Source organism: Xenopus laevis, chromosome 2L (assembly GCF_017654675.1).
Source record: "Xenopus laevis strain J_2021 chromosome 2L, Xenopus_laevis_v10.1, whole genome shotgun sequence".
Lineage (NCBI taxonomy): Eukaryota > Metazoa > Chordata > Amphibia > Anura > Pipidae > Xenopus > Xenopus laevis.
The window spans coordinates 149,439,815-149,457,882 of record NC_054373.1 but is presented as its reverse complement, the minus strand read 5'-3'; the positions used below and the strand labels follow the sequence as shown (position 1 = coordinate 149,457,882).

General features: G+C 38.0%; 1 protein-coding gene across 3 annotated transcripts; it reads left to right on the top strand.

The window, feature by feature from the left end:
• Positions 1 to 1,118: 1,118 nt before the first annotated feature.
• On the top strand, positions 1,119 to 9,985 carry mettl1.L (methyltransferase like 1 L homeolog). Of its 3 annotated transcripts, none has more exon segments than NM_001091224.1 (6): positions 1,119 to 1,329; positions 2,395 to 2,558; positions 3,256 to 3,440; positions 6,762 to 6,875; positions 8,956 to 9,057; positions 9,143 to 9,717. In NM_001091224.1, coding segments are annotated over 6 exon segments (822 nt in total). In that variant the 5' UTR covers positions 1,119 to 1,213; the 3' UTR covers positions 9,284 to 9,717.
• Positions 9,986 to 18,068: the final 8,083 nt, after the last annotated feature.

The window sequence follows — 18,068 nt, the reverse complement described above, 5'->3', positions numbered from 1 at the left end:
GGCACCAATTAATGTGCAATTTATATATATATATATATATATATATTTATATATATATATATATATTTCTAAAACAGGACCGGGCCCACACTGGCAATCTGGCTGTTGGGGCAAATGCTGATGGGCCGCTTCATTTATAGTTAAGTGTGGTGGGGAAGCTGAAGCCAGGACCCCCAAATAGAAGTCAGATGCAGGTAGGGTTGTCACCTTTTCCTGAAAAAAATACCGGCCTTCCTATATATTTATCCTTTTTCCCTATTAATACCATTGGGATCAACCATCATTTTTACCAGCCAGGCCGGTAAAATACCGGCTAGGTGGCAACCCTAGATGCAGGAGCTGCAGAAGCCGCAGAGTGGCACTCTTTTTAGAGTGGAAAGGTAACTTTCCACTGGCCACCATTAACTTTTATGGGGGGGAGAGCCCTGGACGCCATTGTTTTTGTAACCTGGGGGGACTGCCACATTTTTTCTTTTAACTTGTGGGGCCAGCCTGGTGTTTTTTTTTAACTTCATGGGAGCTGGCCTCCAATGTTTTTTATCATGCTTGGTGGAGACTGGCCACTAATGTTTATTTTAGATTTCTGGGGGGCTCTGACCACCAATATTTTTTTTTTCTTTTACTTGTAGGGGGGGCCGGTCGCCAATGTTGCACATGTATATGTGGGCTGCTTTTAATCCCAGTCCAGCCATAAACAGGACATCTGGATATTTTAGGGGTCCTAAATTGAATTTGCTGTGGGGCCCAGTAACATCTTATGTTTGTCATAATTGTTGTTTCCCTACTGTTTCTATTTCTGTGTTATAAGAGACTCATCAATTATGAAGTGTATGTGTGCTAGCCAGGCAGTACTCTGTACACTGATTTAGTGTTTCTTTACAGATTTTTGTATTGAAGTGTTTACAGGATATTGTTGAACAGCACCAGTTGCTACACTCCTCTTGCCACAGATATACTACTACATCCGTTCCGTCACACAATTCTACATTCATATTTCCCACTCTTCCTTCAGGATGGTCAGGAGCAGCTCCTCCCACTAGTTTGTCACGTGGTGCTGCATGTCAGGCTGGTCCTTTGTGGGAATGCGGGGAGAGGCGCTTGAAGCGCAGCCGCTCAATTGTTGGTCGCATGTGTATGACGTCACAACCTCCTACATGCCATGCTGTTTCAGCGCCTAGCTTGAGAAGAGTGGCTGCTTAGAGGCTGTAGAACCATGGCTGATACCCAGGCAATGGCTTCCGACCGCGGTGTAGCGGTGACACTTCCCCAGAAGCGTTATTACAGGCAGAGAGCCCACTCTAACCCAATGGCTGATCATACGTTCCAATAGTGAGTGTCACAGGGGAGAAGAGATTGTTTTTGTCAGAAATTAAAATGAGTCTTGCCAGGTATATTTAAAGGGGCCATGCATTTGAATTGTCTCCTTTATTTCAGCTTCTGGCTGGTTTGGGGTATAATTACCAGGATGCCCCCGACTGCAGTGTTGAATTCTGGGACTGCTGACAGGTGCAAGTTTTGGGCTAATTGCTGATATCTGTGTGCCTCAGTACAACTGCCTATATTAGGAGTAGGGTTGCCACCTTTGCCAGAGGCTAAACCCGAACAGGGAGCAAGGCAGATAGCGTTGGGGGTAGGCATGATGACATCAGAGGAAGGCACAATGATGTCACTGTTGTGACATTACTTAGATGCAAGTGGCTCAATATCTGTTTAGTCTTCTGAATATTTTGGGATCCATTATACAGAAATCGGGTATCAAGAATCGGGTATTCTGAAATACAGAAATGCTAATTTAAGAAAAACACTTGCTTATTTTTGATTGATTGGACATTGGTCTTTTTTCAACCCAGCTTAACTATGTAACTATGACTTGCTTTTTGTCTGTAATAAGAAATTAACTGTACTTGATAATAACTAAGCCATGTTAAATTGAGTATCTTTGAATTTAAATGTTTTTATTTATTGGCCAGATTATTGTTTGGGTTTCATAAAGCTGAAAAACGAACAGAAAGTTGAGACCCGAAAAGGCCTTAGAAAAACCGAACTGTTCAGGTCAAAACCGGGTGTCAACCCTAAATTAGGAGTTGGCCCCGGGTAACACTATGTGGGTGGACAGGGGGTCCTTTCAGCTCCCAGTGAATATTATGGTTTCCTTCTTACCATAATGGAGAGTGGACTGTGGGGAAAAAGGTATAATAAGTATTTCTAGTTAAAATGTCCCGTTGTAACAATGGTGAAAATTTTTTAAAAATGCAGATTGAAACGTTGTATATAAATGTTTTTGTCATTTCCTAGTGTTACCCACCCTTTCACAAGTAGTGTATCTAGGTCTCTGGCTTTGACTGCCAATATGTTGCTTTATTGCTTTCTGTAACAGTGTATTATTTTTCATAGCCCAGTGAAACCTGAAGTAATGGATTGGTCAGAATACTATCCTGAATTTTTCAAGCCCTTGGTACCAGATTGTGCCCATGACGATGCAAAGGATTTACAAGAGAGAAAGGAACAGCATCAGGTGGAGTTTGCCGATGTCGGCTGTGGATATGGCGGGCTGCTAGGTACAGACATCACTTTTTTGTGTTTTAGGTATAGCAGTGGTATCAATTGGTTTTGTAAACCTGATCATTTGCTGTTGCCAGGAATCGCATACTAAAATCATATTACAGTGTAATAAAACTGAGGGTTTGCCAGTATATTGATCTGCATATTTTCCATAACACTTTATCCAAATAAATCAAAGAGGATTGTTTGACAAAAAAAACTAACCAGTACAAAATCCTTGTTGGTTTTAGTGATATTCTAGAACAAGGCAATATATGCAGTTGGTTATCTTTTTCTAGTTTTTTTTTTTTAATTGTTTGACATGGTCTTCTGCTTGTCCTTAACTTAAATCGGTATCTAGGTTGTAAGGGTCAACAATGACCAAGAAGCTAACTGCAGGTTTGTTCTGAGGCGAGATTTTAATAGATTTTTTTTTTTTATGTTCAAATCCTCTATCTCTTCAGTGTGTCATTGAAACCACTGGCTGACTGCTTATAAAAGTAGGACCCGAATTGGAGAGCTGCAGATCATAAAGTTAAATAATTTCTGTGTCAAAGTAAAAACATATAGGTATTTTTTTTTGTAAAGTATAGTGAGTGAATGTTTATCATTGTTAGTCAATTAACATGCCTGTATAGCAGTACATACAGTATTAATGAAATTCTGCATTTGCAGTAGTTCTAAGGTGGTGAACATCTGTTTTCTTGTTTGCAGTTGCGTTATCACCTCTATTCCCAAACACGCTTATGCTGGGACTGGAGATCCGAGTGAAGGTTTCGGATTATGTGCAGGACAGGATTAAATCTCTGAGAGCTTCCCATCTGGGTCAGTATCAGAATATTGCTTGCATTCGAAGCAACGCCATGAAGTACCTTCCCAACTTCTTCAAGAAAGGCCAGGTATGAATGTTTAGATGTAATGAAACTAGACATTTTTTTTTATGTCCGTGACCGTTTAGTCTCCTGGGAATATTCTGCAAATATATATAATATAAGGTAATGTAATATAACATAATGTAATAAAGATAAGCAAATGGAGATAGCCACACCTAGGGGTTTATTTACAAAATCTCATATTTTATTTAAAAAAGAAACCATGACCAAACTCCCATGCCAGATTTTAGCTTATTTATTAATAACGAACTTGATTTAATTGGATCACGGAAAAACTCGTTAAAATCGATCGAAAACCGTAATTGCCTGGATTTTTCTGGCTTTTTCCCCTAATCAATCAAATTTTTCAGCTTTTTCCAAAATTGCCAAAAAGTTTTTGCTGAAAACCCAGAAAAATTTACTAAACCGTGCACAGATCACGAAAACTTTAAATCGAGATAAGTGTCTCTCACTTTGACTTATACAGGACATCTACAGGTCTGAGATGGCAGATTTTTTAAATCAGGCTTTTTGCAGCATCGGGGTATAATAAATCACTGGGTTTTTTTTTCCTTAAAAAATTAGACATTTGGATTTTAATGAATAACTGCCATTTTGTCCATTGTCTTGTGTGCTAGTGATTGTATGGATTATAAAGTACCCCCTACTTTAAAATATACATTTATTAGAAGTCAGAGGGGCTTTATATGTGACCCCTGACAACCTTATGTTTTAAAGAAGTGGTCCCCACTCAGTGGCTTGCGAGTAACATGTTGCTCACCAACCCCATGGCTGTTGCTCCCAGTGGCCTCAAAGCAGGTGCTTATTTTTAAATTCCAGGATTGGGAGGGAAGATTTAATTGCATAAAAACTAGGTGTACTGTCAAACAGAGCCTCCTTTAGACTCCGTCAACATAGGATCACAGCCCTTATTTGGCACCTCCAGAAACTTTTTTTCAGTTTGTGTTGCTCACCAAATCTTTTCACAATTGAATGTGGCTAACGTAAAAAAGGAGACCTCTGTTTTAAAGGGAAGGGTACATTGATTCTTTATAATACACAACTTTTAACATATACGGTTAAGCAAGTGATGACCGTGAGGGATATAATCCATAGGTTATTCATAACATACAGGGTAGTCTTTTGTAGTTATCACTGCAGTTCTTTCCTTTCTCCATTTTTTTGGGGGCAGTAGTAGCTTTGTAGCCTTGTAAGGCTCTTGTGACAATTTGCAGGAATCGGTATGGTATATCATAGATACGTTTTGATTTCTGCAGTTGTGTGGTTGGCTAAAATGCATTTGGTTAGGATTTCCTTCTCCATGTTTGCCAGTCTCTCTTATTTTCCTTTGTTTTTCGACCACAGATTGTCTTTTCTTTCTTTTGAATGCTGTTTTCCAAAGATGCCATATATCATTTAGAACACTGTGAGCTTAGAAATCCCTCTACAAGAATTTAAACATATACTTTTGGGAAGAGGTGATATCTCAGTGTTGGTTTTTTCCACCTACCAAAGCTGTCCCCTGTGATCCTCAAAGTCCTTGCCCAGTGAACGCTATGTACTCCACTATATTTCCTGCAGTTGCCTAGCTGCATCAGAGAGATCTATGGAGTCTGAAGAGGGAAAGCCTATATTTTCAGAGGGCTGGTATAGAGTCAGAGCCACAGTGTTCTCTGTAGCCATGCGAGAGAAGTAGCAAGATGATCTCTCTGCTCTTGCCTGAAACATCTGGAACATACCTGGCACAACCCCATGAGAAAGCTCATCTGGAGGAACCTGCAGGGGGTGTTACTAAAGTATCCTCCAAGGGACTAGTTATTTTGCACTTTCATATGTTGGACTTGCCCAAAGAGTGACAGTTAATTTGTTAGCGCTTGACGGAAATGTAAGGATATACATTAAATTAAAATGGCATATAAAGAGGCTGTGGGGATGTTTGGTTACTATTGAGTTAATGGATCTTGTTAGATCTTGTTGCAGCAGTTGGGTGTCATTGACAGTTAGATCCAATATATCTTATAGGGAGTCTCCTTTCCTAGCAGATGAATTAGAGCTCACACAAATAACATATTCCAGTACAAACAAAATGTAACAAAATAACTGTCTTTTGCAGAAATACTGCATTTAGAGAGAGAGAGAGAGGATTTCTGGTGATTTTAAGAGTGAGCTCTAATACATCTTCTAGGCAAAAGGAGCACCCCCCAAACTATATATTTGATCTAACTGTCAATGAATATCGGACACCCAACTCCTGCATGAAAACAGAATGAAGAGAATTCGATTATTTCAGAAACCATGCAGAATTTTTTGTTGGTTGTATTTAGAGAGTTTCTTATTTCAGTATGCTGAAGCTTATATTAAATTTTCATTTTCACGATCGTTCTCCTTTAAGCCCACAAATTATTGCGTGGTGTTAATCTTAATTATTCAGTGCAGGGTGGTATATTAGAGCTAATAACATAATGGTTTGTTTTTTTTTTTTTGTTTTTTTTTGATGCTCTGAAATTCCCAGTCTGTAAATATGCCCACCATGTTTATTTACCTTAATAAAAATACTGTATTCTATGTAGTGAATATTGTGTGAAAGTTATTTTAGTGGGATCACCAGCAGGTGTAACCTAGAATCCTACTGGGACGGGGGAGACTCTGCACTAAAGAGCCAGTTACCAAGTGTCTTGCCATAACACCATGGAGTTTGCACCACGGAAATTAGTGTAATATGGCCAAACTTCATCCTGCTGTTTGTTTAAGCCCTTTCCTGATGAACATTGTGTAGTATAATCATACTTGCTGGATTACTTCTGCTAATAGCCCAGGGCTTATCTTTTTTTTTTTTTATTATTATTATTTTTCAGTAGGTTTCATGTGTATTGAAGCTGATGAAAGGAAGATGCAGCTGTTCTAGTACAATTAGCAATTCATTTCTGGTGGTTATTGAATTGTGTATTGCCGTTCTGCCTCTCTTTAACTGGAAGTGTATCCATAATCCATTATGTGGTACTCTTGACTATGGCAAACGGACAACCTTCTCTTGCTTTATGGCAGCAATATGAGATAACGGGTAATTGGTTTGCAGAGTCACAACTGAGGTGGGTCACCATGATTCCCCTGAATATAGTAAAATATCCTGTTATAGAAAATATTGTTTAAACCAAGTTGTTTAACAGATTAAAAGACAATCATTGGGTCACTAAAACAATTGTCGGTCCTAATCTGGGTCTCCTGAGAAAAATGTGCATTTTGTAAGGTCATAGCTACTTGTTTGCGGCTATCATAAGAATGTGCTATGTAATCAGGTGGCAGATCTAAAGGAAAATAAAAAAAATCACTCCATCTTTTTCTTACTAGCTGAGCAAGATGTTCTTTCTGTTCCCTGATCCTCACTTCAAGAAGACAAAGCACAAGTGGAGGATCATTAGTCCTACTCTACTGGCAGAATATTCCTATGCGCTACGTGTTGGGGTAAGTATATGGTCTGCCTCTTAAAGGGGGTGTTCACCTTTGAATTAACTGTTGGTATGATGTATAAAGTGATATTCTCAGACAATTTGCATTTTGTATTATGTGTTGTTTTTGCGTTATTTAGCTTTTTATTTAGCAACTCTCCAGTTTTTTCAATTTCAGCTGGTTGCTAGGGTTCAACTTACCCTAGCAGCTATGCATTGATTTGAATAAGAGACTAGAATGTGTATATGGACAGGACGTTTGTTTTTAGAAAACTTGAAAGAGTCGGAAGAAGATGGCTTATAATGATAAAACTATCAAAAATAAACAATGAAGACCAATTGCAAAGTTGCTCAGAATCAGCCATTCTATAACAAACTAACTTTAAAAAGCCCTATAATGCCCTATTTAAAGGTGAACCACCCTGTTAAAGGACCACTTACCTTTTTAGTTGTATTTGTCTAATAGTATAATTGACAGTTGACTGTATGCTTTCTATTTGCATTATAATCCATAGCTTGTTATAAGGTGTTGCTCGTATTGTTTCGTTCAAATCTTTCTCGTTTCAAATCTTCCTCTTGTGCAGTGGCTTCCCCTGGTGTGCTTTGATCATTAGCTGGCAGTTTAAACTGAAGGCCAGTGTGATGTTTTGGGAGAATGAATATTTAGGGGCACATTTACTAAGGGTCGAATATCGAGGGTTAATTAACCCTCGATATTCGACCATCTAAGTAAAATCCTTCGACTTTGAATATCGAAGTCAAAGTTATTTACCACAAATGGGGACCGCCATCAGAAATCGCAGGGCCCCGTAAGACAAAATTTCCTGGGCCCCTTGGTCTGCGCCCACCACAAGCCCCACCTACAGGTCCGCCCTCCCCACCACACAGTAAAAAAACAAAAAAAATTATTGGTGGCTAGGGTTCCCACATGTTAATAAAAACATATTAAAAAATATTGGTGGCTAGGAGAAGAAGAAAAAATTGGTGGCCAGGGCCCCCCCCCCATATTATAAGAAAATTGGTGGCCAGGGCCCCTTAAACGTCCATGCCTTCCTGAAGTCAGCAGCTCTCAGAAAGATGGGGGGCCAGCTAATCAAGTAAGTATGGCGTGGCCGGGGGCCCCCCTTACCCTCGGGCCCCCTACAACTCTCCTCTCTGTCCCCCCCTGATGGCTGCCCTGCCGCAAATACTTTGATCGAATCGACCGATTCTAAGGATTTTAATCCATCGAACGAACGATTTTCCTTCGATCAAAAAACCCTTAAAAAGTAATGGGGAAGGTTTTTTTTAAAGAGACAGTACTTCGACTTTCGAATAGTTAAACGATTGTTAGTTTGAATCATTCGATTCGAAGTCTTAGTCGAAGTAGCCTATTTGATGGTCAAAGTACCCCAAAAAAATCTTCGAAAATTCAAACTTTTTTTCATTCAAATCCTTCACTCGAGCTTAGTAAATGTGCCCCCACGTGAAATGTTTGACACTAAAGACAATGGTGTAACTATAGTTGAAGCAGATCGTGCTGTGTGCATGGGCCTCTCCAAAGACTTTTTTGTGGGGGCCCAGCGCTCAGTTGTCTTTCTCATTGGCTGTGCATGCTGTTTATAAGAACTTGCCTGCACATAGCGCCTTTACCAGCACAATCACCCCACCATTAACAAATATCATTTTAAACATGACATAATAATGGCGCATTGCAGGTGTGGAACATGACTTCTGCATAAAGATCTAAGATTTTCTACATAAATGTGCAGCACATTAAAAAAATGTTTTCTAGGCATCCCAAGCAAAAATGAAACAAAATTAATTTGCAAAAAATATTAATATAATCCATATGCTCTCAAAACTGTTTTTGTGCCTGTAGCAGCACTGAGGGATCATTCCCACCTAATCAGTGAGTGATCAACTTTAAGTTATAAGAAGATATCCACAAGGACAGGTTATCCACAAGAAGATATCCACAAGGTTTTTTTGGCAGACCAAAACCACTATAGAAAAACACATTATTAGGATAATGTTATGTTTCTTCATATACAAATAAGCTGGAGCTTTGGCTAGCAGATTTGATAGCCTGGTGTTGAAATCTGTTCTATTTTCAGGGTATGGTGTACACTATAACGGACGTTGAAGAGGTTCACGAGTGGATGGTGAAACATTTCACTGAGCATCCTCTGTTTGAGCGAGTTGAAAAGGAAGAGCTGGTAAGAAGAATCATAGCTAAACTTTACTGCCGTGTCCTCCTACATTTTATATTGGCATTATGTCTAACTCATGTTGTGTCTGCAGGTCAGCGATATTATTGTGGATAAACTGGGTACTTCTACGGAAGAAGGAAAAAAGGTCCAGAGAAACAAAGGACAGAACTTTTTGGCAGTATTTCGCCGCATAGAAAATAGAACATTCATACAGAGAGACTCCCAGCAGTAGAATGGACAAAAATCTGATATGACTTTTTTTTTTTTTTTTTTAATTCATGTTGCCATGGAAAACTGATTGACTGAGTTGCTTCTTTAGGTATTTGTGTGTTGTACATGACTGAATCTGCCAAGAAGAATATAAAAAGGGGAGCAGCTGAAGGGAAAGATATAGACCCATGTCTACTGAGCTATTAAACGTTTATACAGAGCAGTGCAAGTGGCAGAATTTAATACATATGCAGAATCAGTACTGTTATGGATATCTCCACTTCTGCGTTTGAGCATGATGCCAGTATTTGGTAGAAAACAGCTGCATGGACTGAGGTTGCTGAATATGTAAAGGGGAACTATCAGGAAAAATACAATTTAATATGAACTTCATCTCATGGAAATAAGAAACTTCATAAATATCATCCATTAAAGATTTCTGTAACGTTACTGAAATCAAGAGTCAGCCTCTGATTCATATAGCTCATATTACATTTTTATGATAGTTCCCCTTTATTAAGGGCTCACATTCCTTCTTTACTCTTTTTTTTCTTTTTTTTTTTCCCCCCATATTCCCAATTAATTGCCTGCCTTGCTTTGTGGTTTCAAAGAACACCATAAAGGTGCTTTAGGTATTTAATTTTTCAAAGAAATGTTCACTTTAAAGAAAAAAGCAATAAAGTCATCTGTAAAATTTTTAATAAACATTGCTTTTATAAAGCAATAATATTTTGTATTCAGAATTTGTCTTAGAGCTACTGTGACAGGTTTGTCAGTTAACACAGGTATGGGACCTGTTATCCAGAATGCTCGGGACCTGGGGTTTTCCTGATAACAGACCTTTTCGGTAATTTGGATGTTCATACCTTAAGTCTACTAGAAAATCATGTAAACATTAAATAAACCCAATAGGCTGGTTCTGCTTCCGATAACAATTAATTAAATCTTAGTTTGGATCGAGTACAAGGTACTGTTTTATTATTATTAGAGAGAAAAAGGAAATACATTTTTAAAATTTGGATTATTTGATTATAATGGAGTCTATGGGAGAATGCCTTTCCGGATTTCCGGATAATGGGTGTGCTTTCCTATAAATCCCTGTTTTCAGTATTTTTTTTATTAGTTTTGTGTGTCTTCTGTTGTCCCTGCACCACTCTATCCTACCTGTGAATAATTTTCCATTTGGCCTGGTGGCTGGATTTCATTAATGCACTGACAAATGAGCACTGGGCAGCTTAATAGCAGGAAATACCTAGAAACTGCCCACTTTGTCTGCAGAACTGGAAACAAATGTTATAATAGTACAGGGGTACCCAACATTTTTTACCCATGAGCCACACTCAAGTATAAAATAAAGTTGGAGAGCAACACAAGCTACAAAAATTTCCCGGGCTTCCAAATAAGATCTGTGATTTGGTATTGGTAACCCCTTTGTGAGGCCCAACAGGAGGCTCTGTTTGGCAGTATACAGGTTTTTTTATGCAACTAAAGCTTGCCTTTAAACCAGAAATTCAAAATGAATCACATGCTTGAAGGCCACTGGGAGCAAGATCCAAGAGGTCAAAGAGCAACATGTTGCTCACGAGCTACAGGTTGGGGATCACTGCAATAGTATGTAATGCCCAAAACCTATTAGACAATCCTGTTTGCAAATATCCCAGTTGTTCGCCATTAAAACTATATGTAGCCATATATAACATGGGCAGCAGTATATCCAGGTAAATCAGGCTGCATAGTTATACAGGTATACGATCTTTTATCCAGGAACCGTTATTTAGAAAGTTCTGAAGTACGGAAAGCCAATCTCCCATAGACTCCATTTTATAAAAATAATCCAGATTTTTAAAAATGATTTCCTTTTATTAATAATTTTGTATTAATAAAACAGTACCTTGCACGTGATCCAAACTAAGATATAATAAATCCTTATTTGAAGCAAAGACCGCCTATTGGGTTTATTTAATGTTTAAATGATTTCCTAGTAGGTATGAAGATCCAAATCCCAGGTCCCAAGCATTCTGGATAACCAGTCCGATACCTGTATGTTGTGTTTGAGTGCATATATAGTGGAAGAATGAAGCTGCACATAGGTGGTATGTACTCTCTTTTTGGGATAGTTAAACAAAAAAAAAAAGGTATGGCTTTAAAGTAGGGATGCACCAAATTCGGGATTTTGCCAGAATTGGACCTTTTTCAGCAGGATTCAGATTCGGCCGAATCCTTCTGCCCGTCTGAACCAAATCGAATCCTAATTTGCTTATGCAAATTAGGGGGAGCGAAATAACGTGACTTTTTGTCACAAAACAAGGAAGTAAAAAAAGTTTCTCCCTTCCCACCCCTAATTTGCATATGCATATTCGGCCGAATCTTTTGCGAAGGATTCAGTTCTTACTGTTCGGACTCTTCCTTCAGCAGAGCAAATGAGAACCTGATATGCTCTCTATAAACAATACAGGGTTATTCATTTGTTCTGCAGAAGAAAGGCTGCAGTGAGTCTGAGCTGACTCATAGATCCTAATTGACTATGGAAATACTCAGACACCTACACAATGCATGCTTAATCCCTGAGCAGGAAGTCTATACATATTGAAAATTACCTGTCACAACTAAATGCCTACACACAATCAGTCGATCTTTTATCCTGTGCAACTTCCAGCAACTACCAAATGATTTCAGCCCTGAACAGCTGCTGTTAAGAGTTTTAGGAACCCTGTAAAAGCAACTCCTAAGAAGAGGTCTAGAGTACAGGAATAGCCAGACTGAAGATAAAAAGAGACTGGAGATAAGCCAGACCTCTCTGGAACAGTGAAAATAACCCAGAGATATAAATCTTTGGACAGAGACAACTTTTTTCTAATTTTGGTTCTGTACATTACCACAATAAAATTGAAATAAAACAACTCTGTTCAATGCAGCTCAACAGTCTCTGAACACCTCAGAATTCATTTAGCTGCTTCTGTCCTGTGTCACATCATGGATAAACACTAGTGTCCCAGTGCCACTGGCAGCCATGCACGCCCAAGCCATCACACTGCTGTTTTACACATGATGTGGTATGCTTTGGATCATGAGCTGTTCCACCCCTTCTCCATACTTTTTTCTTGACATCATTCTGGTAGAGGTTGATCTTTATTTCATCTGTCCAAGGAATATTTTTCCAGAACTGTGCTGGCTTTTTTAGATGTGTTTTTTAGCAAAGTCCAATCTAGCCTTTCTATTCTTGATGCGTATGAGTGACTTGCACCTTGCAGTGCACCCTCTGTATTTACTTTCATGCAGTCTTCTCTTTATGGTAGACTTGGATATCGATACACCTACCTCCTGGAGAGTGTTGTTCACTTGTTTGGCTGTTGTGAAGGGGTTTCTCTTCACAATGGAAATGATTATGCAATCATCCACCACTGTTGTCTTCCATGGACGTCTTGCTTTCTTTCTCAGGATGTACCAAACTAGATTTTGCCACTCCTAATATTGTAGCAATCTTTGTTTGGGTTTTTTCTCTTTTTGCAGCTTATGGATGGCTTGTTTCACCTGCATGGAGAGCTCCTTTGACCCCATGTTGTCTGTTCACAACAAAATCTTCCACATACAAGCACCCCCCCCCCCCAAATCAACTCCAGGGCTTTTATCTGCTTCATTAAAAATGAGATAATGAAGGAATTGCCCACACCTGCCCATGAAATAGCCTTTGAGTCAATTGTCCAATTGCTGTTGAGCCCCTGAAATTAAGTGATTGTGTTAAAAAAAGGCTTTAGTTCCTCACATTTTTATGCAATCTTTTTGTTCAACCCACTGAATTAAAGCTGAAAGTCTGCAGTTCAACTGCATCTGAGTTGTTTCATTTAAAATTCATTGTGGTAATTACAGAACCAAAATTAGAAAAAAGTTGTCTCTGTCCAAAGATTTATGGACCTAACTGTAACTATACGCCCCTTAGACAAAACCAAGAGTTTTGTGCATCTCAGTCCAAATAATAATTGAAATGAAAAACCGAAACCAATTTTACAAATGTATGGTTTTTTTTTATATTGTGGCAAGTTTAAAAGTTAAACGACTTTCCTTGCAACGGTAGCTGCTAAATAATGTACAGTAATCGCAAGAGGGATGACTTATAAAGCTCTTTGTCGAACACCAAAACTTTGTAGGATTCCAGTTCAAGTCACGCCATTCAAAAAACGTACTCATCTATACCTAAACATTATTACCACTGACTCGTTGGGCTACATGTTCTCATTGCAAGTAATATATTTAAGCTGAAAATCATTGTAAAGTTCATGATGTTCTCCTAACAGTGTCACCAACCAGAAACATTTTGCCAATGACTGCAGCTGAAGATGAGTTTTAATATTCTTTCTCCTCCATTAACACTACAAATGGCACTTGAACCAACCCTGAATGAGAAGACACTGAGGAACTAGGAATGATGTCGACAGTGGTATTCTGAGTTTCCAATTTCAGCAGGCAGTGGTTTGAATGAGAGACTGGAATATGAATAGGAGAGGGCCTGAACAGAATGATATGTAATCAAATGTAACAATACAATTGTAGCCTCACAGAGCAACACATTTTTGGCTGCCAGTCAGTGACCCTCACTTGAAACCTGGAAAGAGGCTGATCAATGAAACATACAGAAGATACAGGTATGGGACCTGTTATCCAGAATGCTTGGGAAATGGGGTTTCCTGGATAACAGATCTTTCCATAATTTGTACCTTCATACCTTAAGTCTACTTGAAAATCATTTAAACATTAAATAAACCCAATAGGCTGGTTTTGCTTCCAATAAGGATAATCTATATCTTAGTTAGGATACAATGTGAGTTTTATTATTATAGAGAAAAGGGAAATCATTTTTAAAAATTTTGATTATTTGGATAAAATGGAGTCTATGGGAGAGCCTGTTATTCAGGGCTTTCTGGATAACTGGTTCAGGCATTATATGGCTTTTTAAAGGGGTGGTTCACCTTCCAAACACTTTTCTCAGTTCAATTGTTTTCAGATTGTTCCCCAGAAATAAAGACTTTTTCCAGTTACTTTCCATTATTTATTTATTACTGTTTTTCCAAAATCTAAATTTAAAGTTGAATGTTCGTGTCTCTGGTGTTTGAGTCAGGCAGCTCAGTAATTCAGACGCAGACTCTAGACTATTACAATTTTGCAACATTGAGTTGATACATTTCTCAGCAGCATCTCTGGAGTATTAACAACTATTGAATCAAGTCTAACAGCTGCCTGTAATGAAACCCAGAGATTCTGCTCAACAGGGACAAAGATAAGAAATGTATCAACTGACTGTATCAATCTAGAACAGTTTACAGGGTCGACATCCCCCCCTCCCAGAGCTGCTTTAGAATGTGAAAAATGACACTTTACACTTCAATATTAGAAAAACAGTGACTCATAGAAAATAGAAAGTAATTGGAAAAAGTCGTTATTTCTGGTGATCTATCTGAAAACAACTGGTTGTTTGAAGGTGAACTACCCCTTTTAGTATGTTATAGAATGGCTAATTCTGAGCAACGTTTTTGTTGGTCTTCATTATTGATTTTTTTTATAGTTTTTTCATTATTTGCCTTCTTCTGACTCCAATTTTCAAAAGGGGGTCACTGACCCCATCTAAAAATGAATGCTCTGTAAGGCTATAAATGTGTTGTCAGTGCCAAGTTTTATTACTTGTTTAATTATTTCTATTCAGGCTTCTCCTATTCATATTGCAATCTCTTATTTAAATCAAAGCATGGTTGCTAGGGTAATCAGGACCCTAGCACAGACGGCTGAAATTGCAAACTGGGGAGCTGCTGAATAAAAAGCTAAATAACTACAAATAATAAAACATTAAAACCAATTACAAATTGTCTCAGAATATCACTCTCTAAATCATTAGTGATGGGCAAATTTGTCCCATTTCGCTTCACTGGAAAATTCGCAAATTTCCAGCGAATTTATTCGCCCATCACTATACATCATACTAAACGTTAATTCAAAGGTGCACAACCCCTTTAACTGCCAGAGTAACAGATGTTGCTAAATGGCAAAGTAAATCCGCTTTTCTCATTTTTTTCACTGAACTGTATACACTGATTTTCTCTTGTGTCCTTTAAAGTACATTTACTACAGGTATGGACATAGGTACAGTAGCTCCCCATAGAGCCAATAACATATAATTAATCCTTATTGGAAGCAAAACCAGCCTATTGGGTTTATTTAATGTTTAGATGATTTTTTTGTTGATTTAAGGTATGATGATTCAAATTACAGAAAGATCCCTTATCCGGAAAACCCCAGGCCCCAAGCATACATGGAAGACAGGTCCTGTACTAGACATGATCTATTGTGTTTGTCCTGCGAATTTGTTTCTAGGACTGCTGTCCTTCATATACCACGTGGTCATGGTGAATAAATCTTAATTAGAGCTGTGCTGTACACCTCAAGGAATAAAGACAGTGTTCTTATAAGAAAAGGCTTTTCTTTTTTTCCTCAAAGTAAAAAAAAAAAAAAAAAAAAAAAAATATATATATATATATATATATATATATATATATATATATATAAAAATACAGGATCTGTATTTTCTGAGCGGTTTGTCATTATAAATGTATAACCAGTGAAATGGCTGGTGGCAGGCCCTTGTGTACTAGTGGGCCCTGGGCAAAGGCCTCTCAGCATCTTTGCTTATGCAACACTCCAAGCACAGTAAAGTACTGTATACAGTACAGTAACTTCAATGGAAAATCCTATCAGTTGCTGGCCACTCTACAATCATTAACACAGAGTGAATCAATGATAAGGTCCTCTGTGTTCATCCAAGTGAAATGAATGCAAAACACGTACACGGAACACTGATTAATACAGGGAGAGCCGCTATGTGGGTGTATAAGCACACATATAAACGTCTCTTTCACTCAGCATCCAGCACATGGGTAATCTAGATGGACCCGGTGTCAAACAAGGAGAAGCACAGCAAAGGCAAAATGTACCATGATTACAATAAGATAGCTGTATACTTATATAAGTGGCACCTAGAATTCTTATTCATATACTGCTAACATACAAAGAGAAGGGCCAGTATTTTACCTAGATAAGCTTCCCGTGCTTTTAAAGTCATTTTAATGTCTATAAACACGTGTGCTAGTGGCTTACAGGAAGCACTGAAACTTAATCTTTAAATTATATCTGACCCCAAGAATTATGTTATATACATAGTTACAAAATTAATCTGGGTTGAAAACCCAAATAGTCTATCAACTTTAACCCCCTCTGAATAAGCCCCAGTGCATGTACAGACCTATTGATAAACTAACATATATATATATACCTATATATACACATACTATACTAATCAAACTGTATATCTAGCCTTGGATATTATGCTTGTCCAGAGGGGTGTTTTTTAGTCCGGGGATGCCTTTGGCACTGGATCTCTTCACGTCCATCAGCGCTCGCACAATGACACGTGACCACTTCTGCCCACCATTTGCACCAGATACCCCCTACCCTCCACTTCGGCCATCGGATTTTGTGGCAGGGGAAGTGTTTTTTTTTGTGCACAAATACCATAGAGGTATCTGAGGACCACACAGTTCTTGAGTGCCTATATGATAGATATAATCCTGCTTGTCCAAGAAATCACCCAAGAAGTCACTCCAAAAAGCCATCAAAGATGTCATGCTAATAGAATCAGCCATCACAACATCATAGGATATTCCACACCTCACTGCCCTCACCATAAAGAACCACCTGAGCTGCTTTAAATGTAAGTTCTATTCCTCACTTTTAAAGGAGTCGCTGCTGTTTCTTTACAAAATGGGAAAAGCTCCCCCTCCGAGGCCGACAGAACTCCGAGGTAACTTCTAATATCCTCATATTTTGCAACTGGGGTACTTTATTTATTATAATACACAAGTTTCAGTATGTCATGTGACAGAAATGACATCAGAACTCATCGTTTATAAGGATATAATTTACAAGATATTCATGGCTTTTGTGTAATATATATATATTGCTCTGAATTATGGAAAGACCGTCTCCCATAGACTCCATTTTATCCAAATAATCCAAATTTTTAAAAATGATTTCCTTTTTCTCTGTAATAATAAAACAGTAATAAAAATAAAATAAATTAAACAGTGATCCAAGCTAAGATATAATTAATCGTCATTGGAAGCAAAACTAAGATATGATTTTATATATATATATATATATATATATATATATATATATATATATATATATACATACACACAGTTATATCTAAGCTTTTTGTATATACAGTATGTGCTCATTTTTGTAGCAATGAACTAATGCTTCTTTATTTTCATATTTAGCTACATTTCTGCTGAAAACAACTAGACCCCAGCTCCTTTATTCTCAAAAAATCAGTAATTGCACCTGCTTCTGGCTGTGCCTCCCATAGCTGAGCAGCTGTTCATATTTATGACAATAAAGGAGTAAAATATCCTTCAAGGCCCCTTAAGCTACATTGGCGCTGCTGTTTGTTTGTGTTTGCATAAAGAATCTTAAAAATGAGTAAGTGATGATTCTGAGATCCACACTGAGTAATGTTCTAGACCTTAGAGCCGTAGTCCAATTACATGCTATATGCCATCTGACCACATCTCCTTTTACAATAGTGAACAGTTCATGGAGGCCATTGTAAGCACATTCCAGAGGGTTCATAGGAAAACATTTGACGATAATTTTAATTGGTCCTGCTTATGTTCAAATAAACCAGATGGGATCTGCTAATACAATACATGGGCATTAGCAATTCAAATGAAGACATTACATGGTCAGGTAACATGATGTCT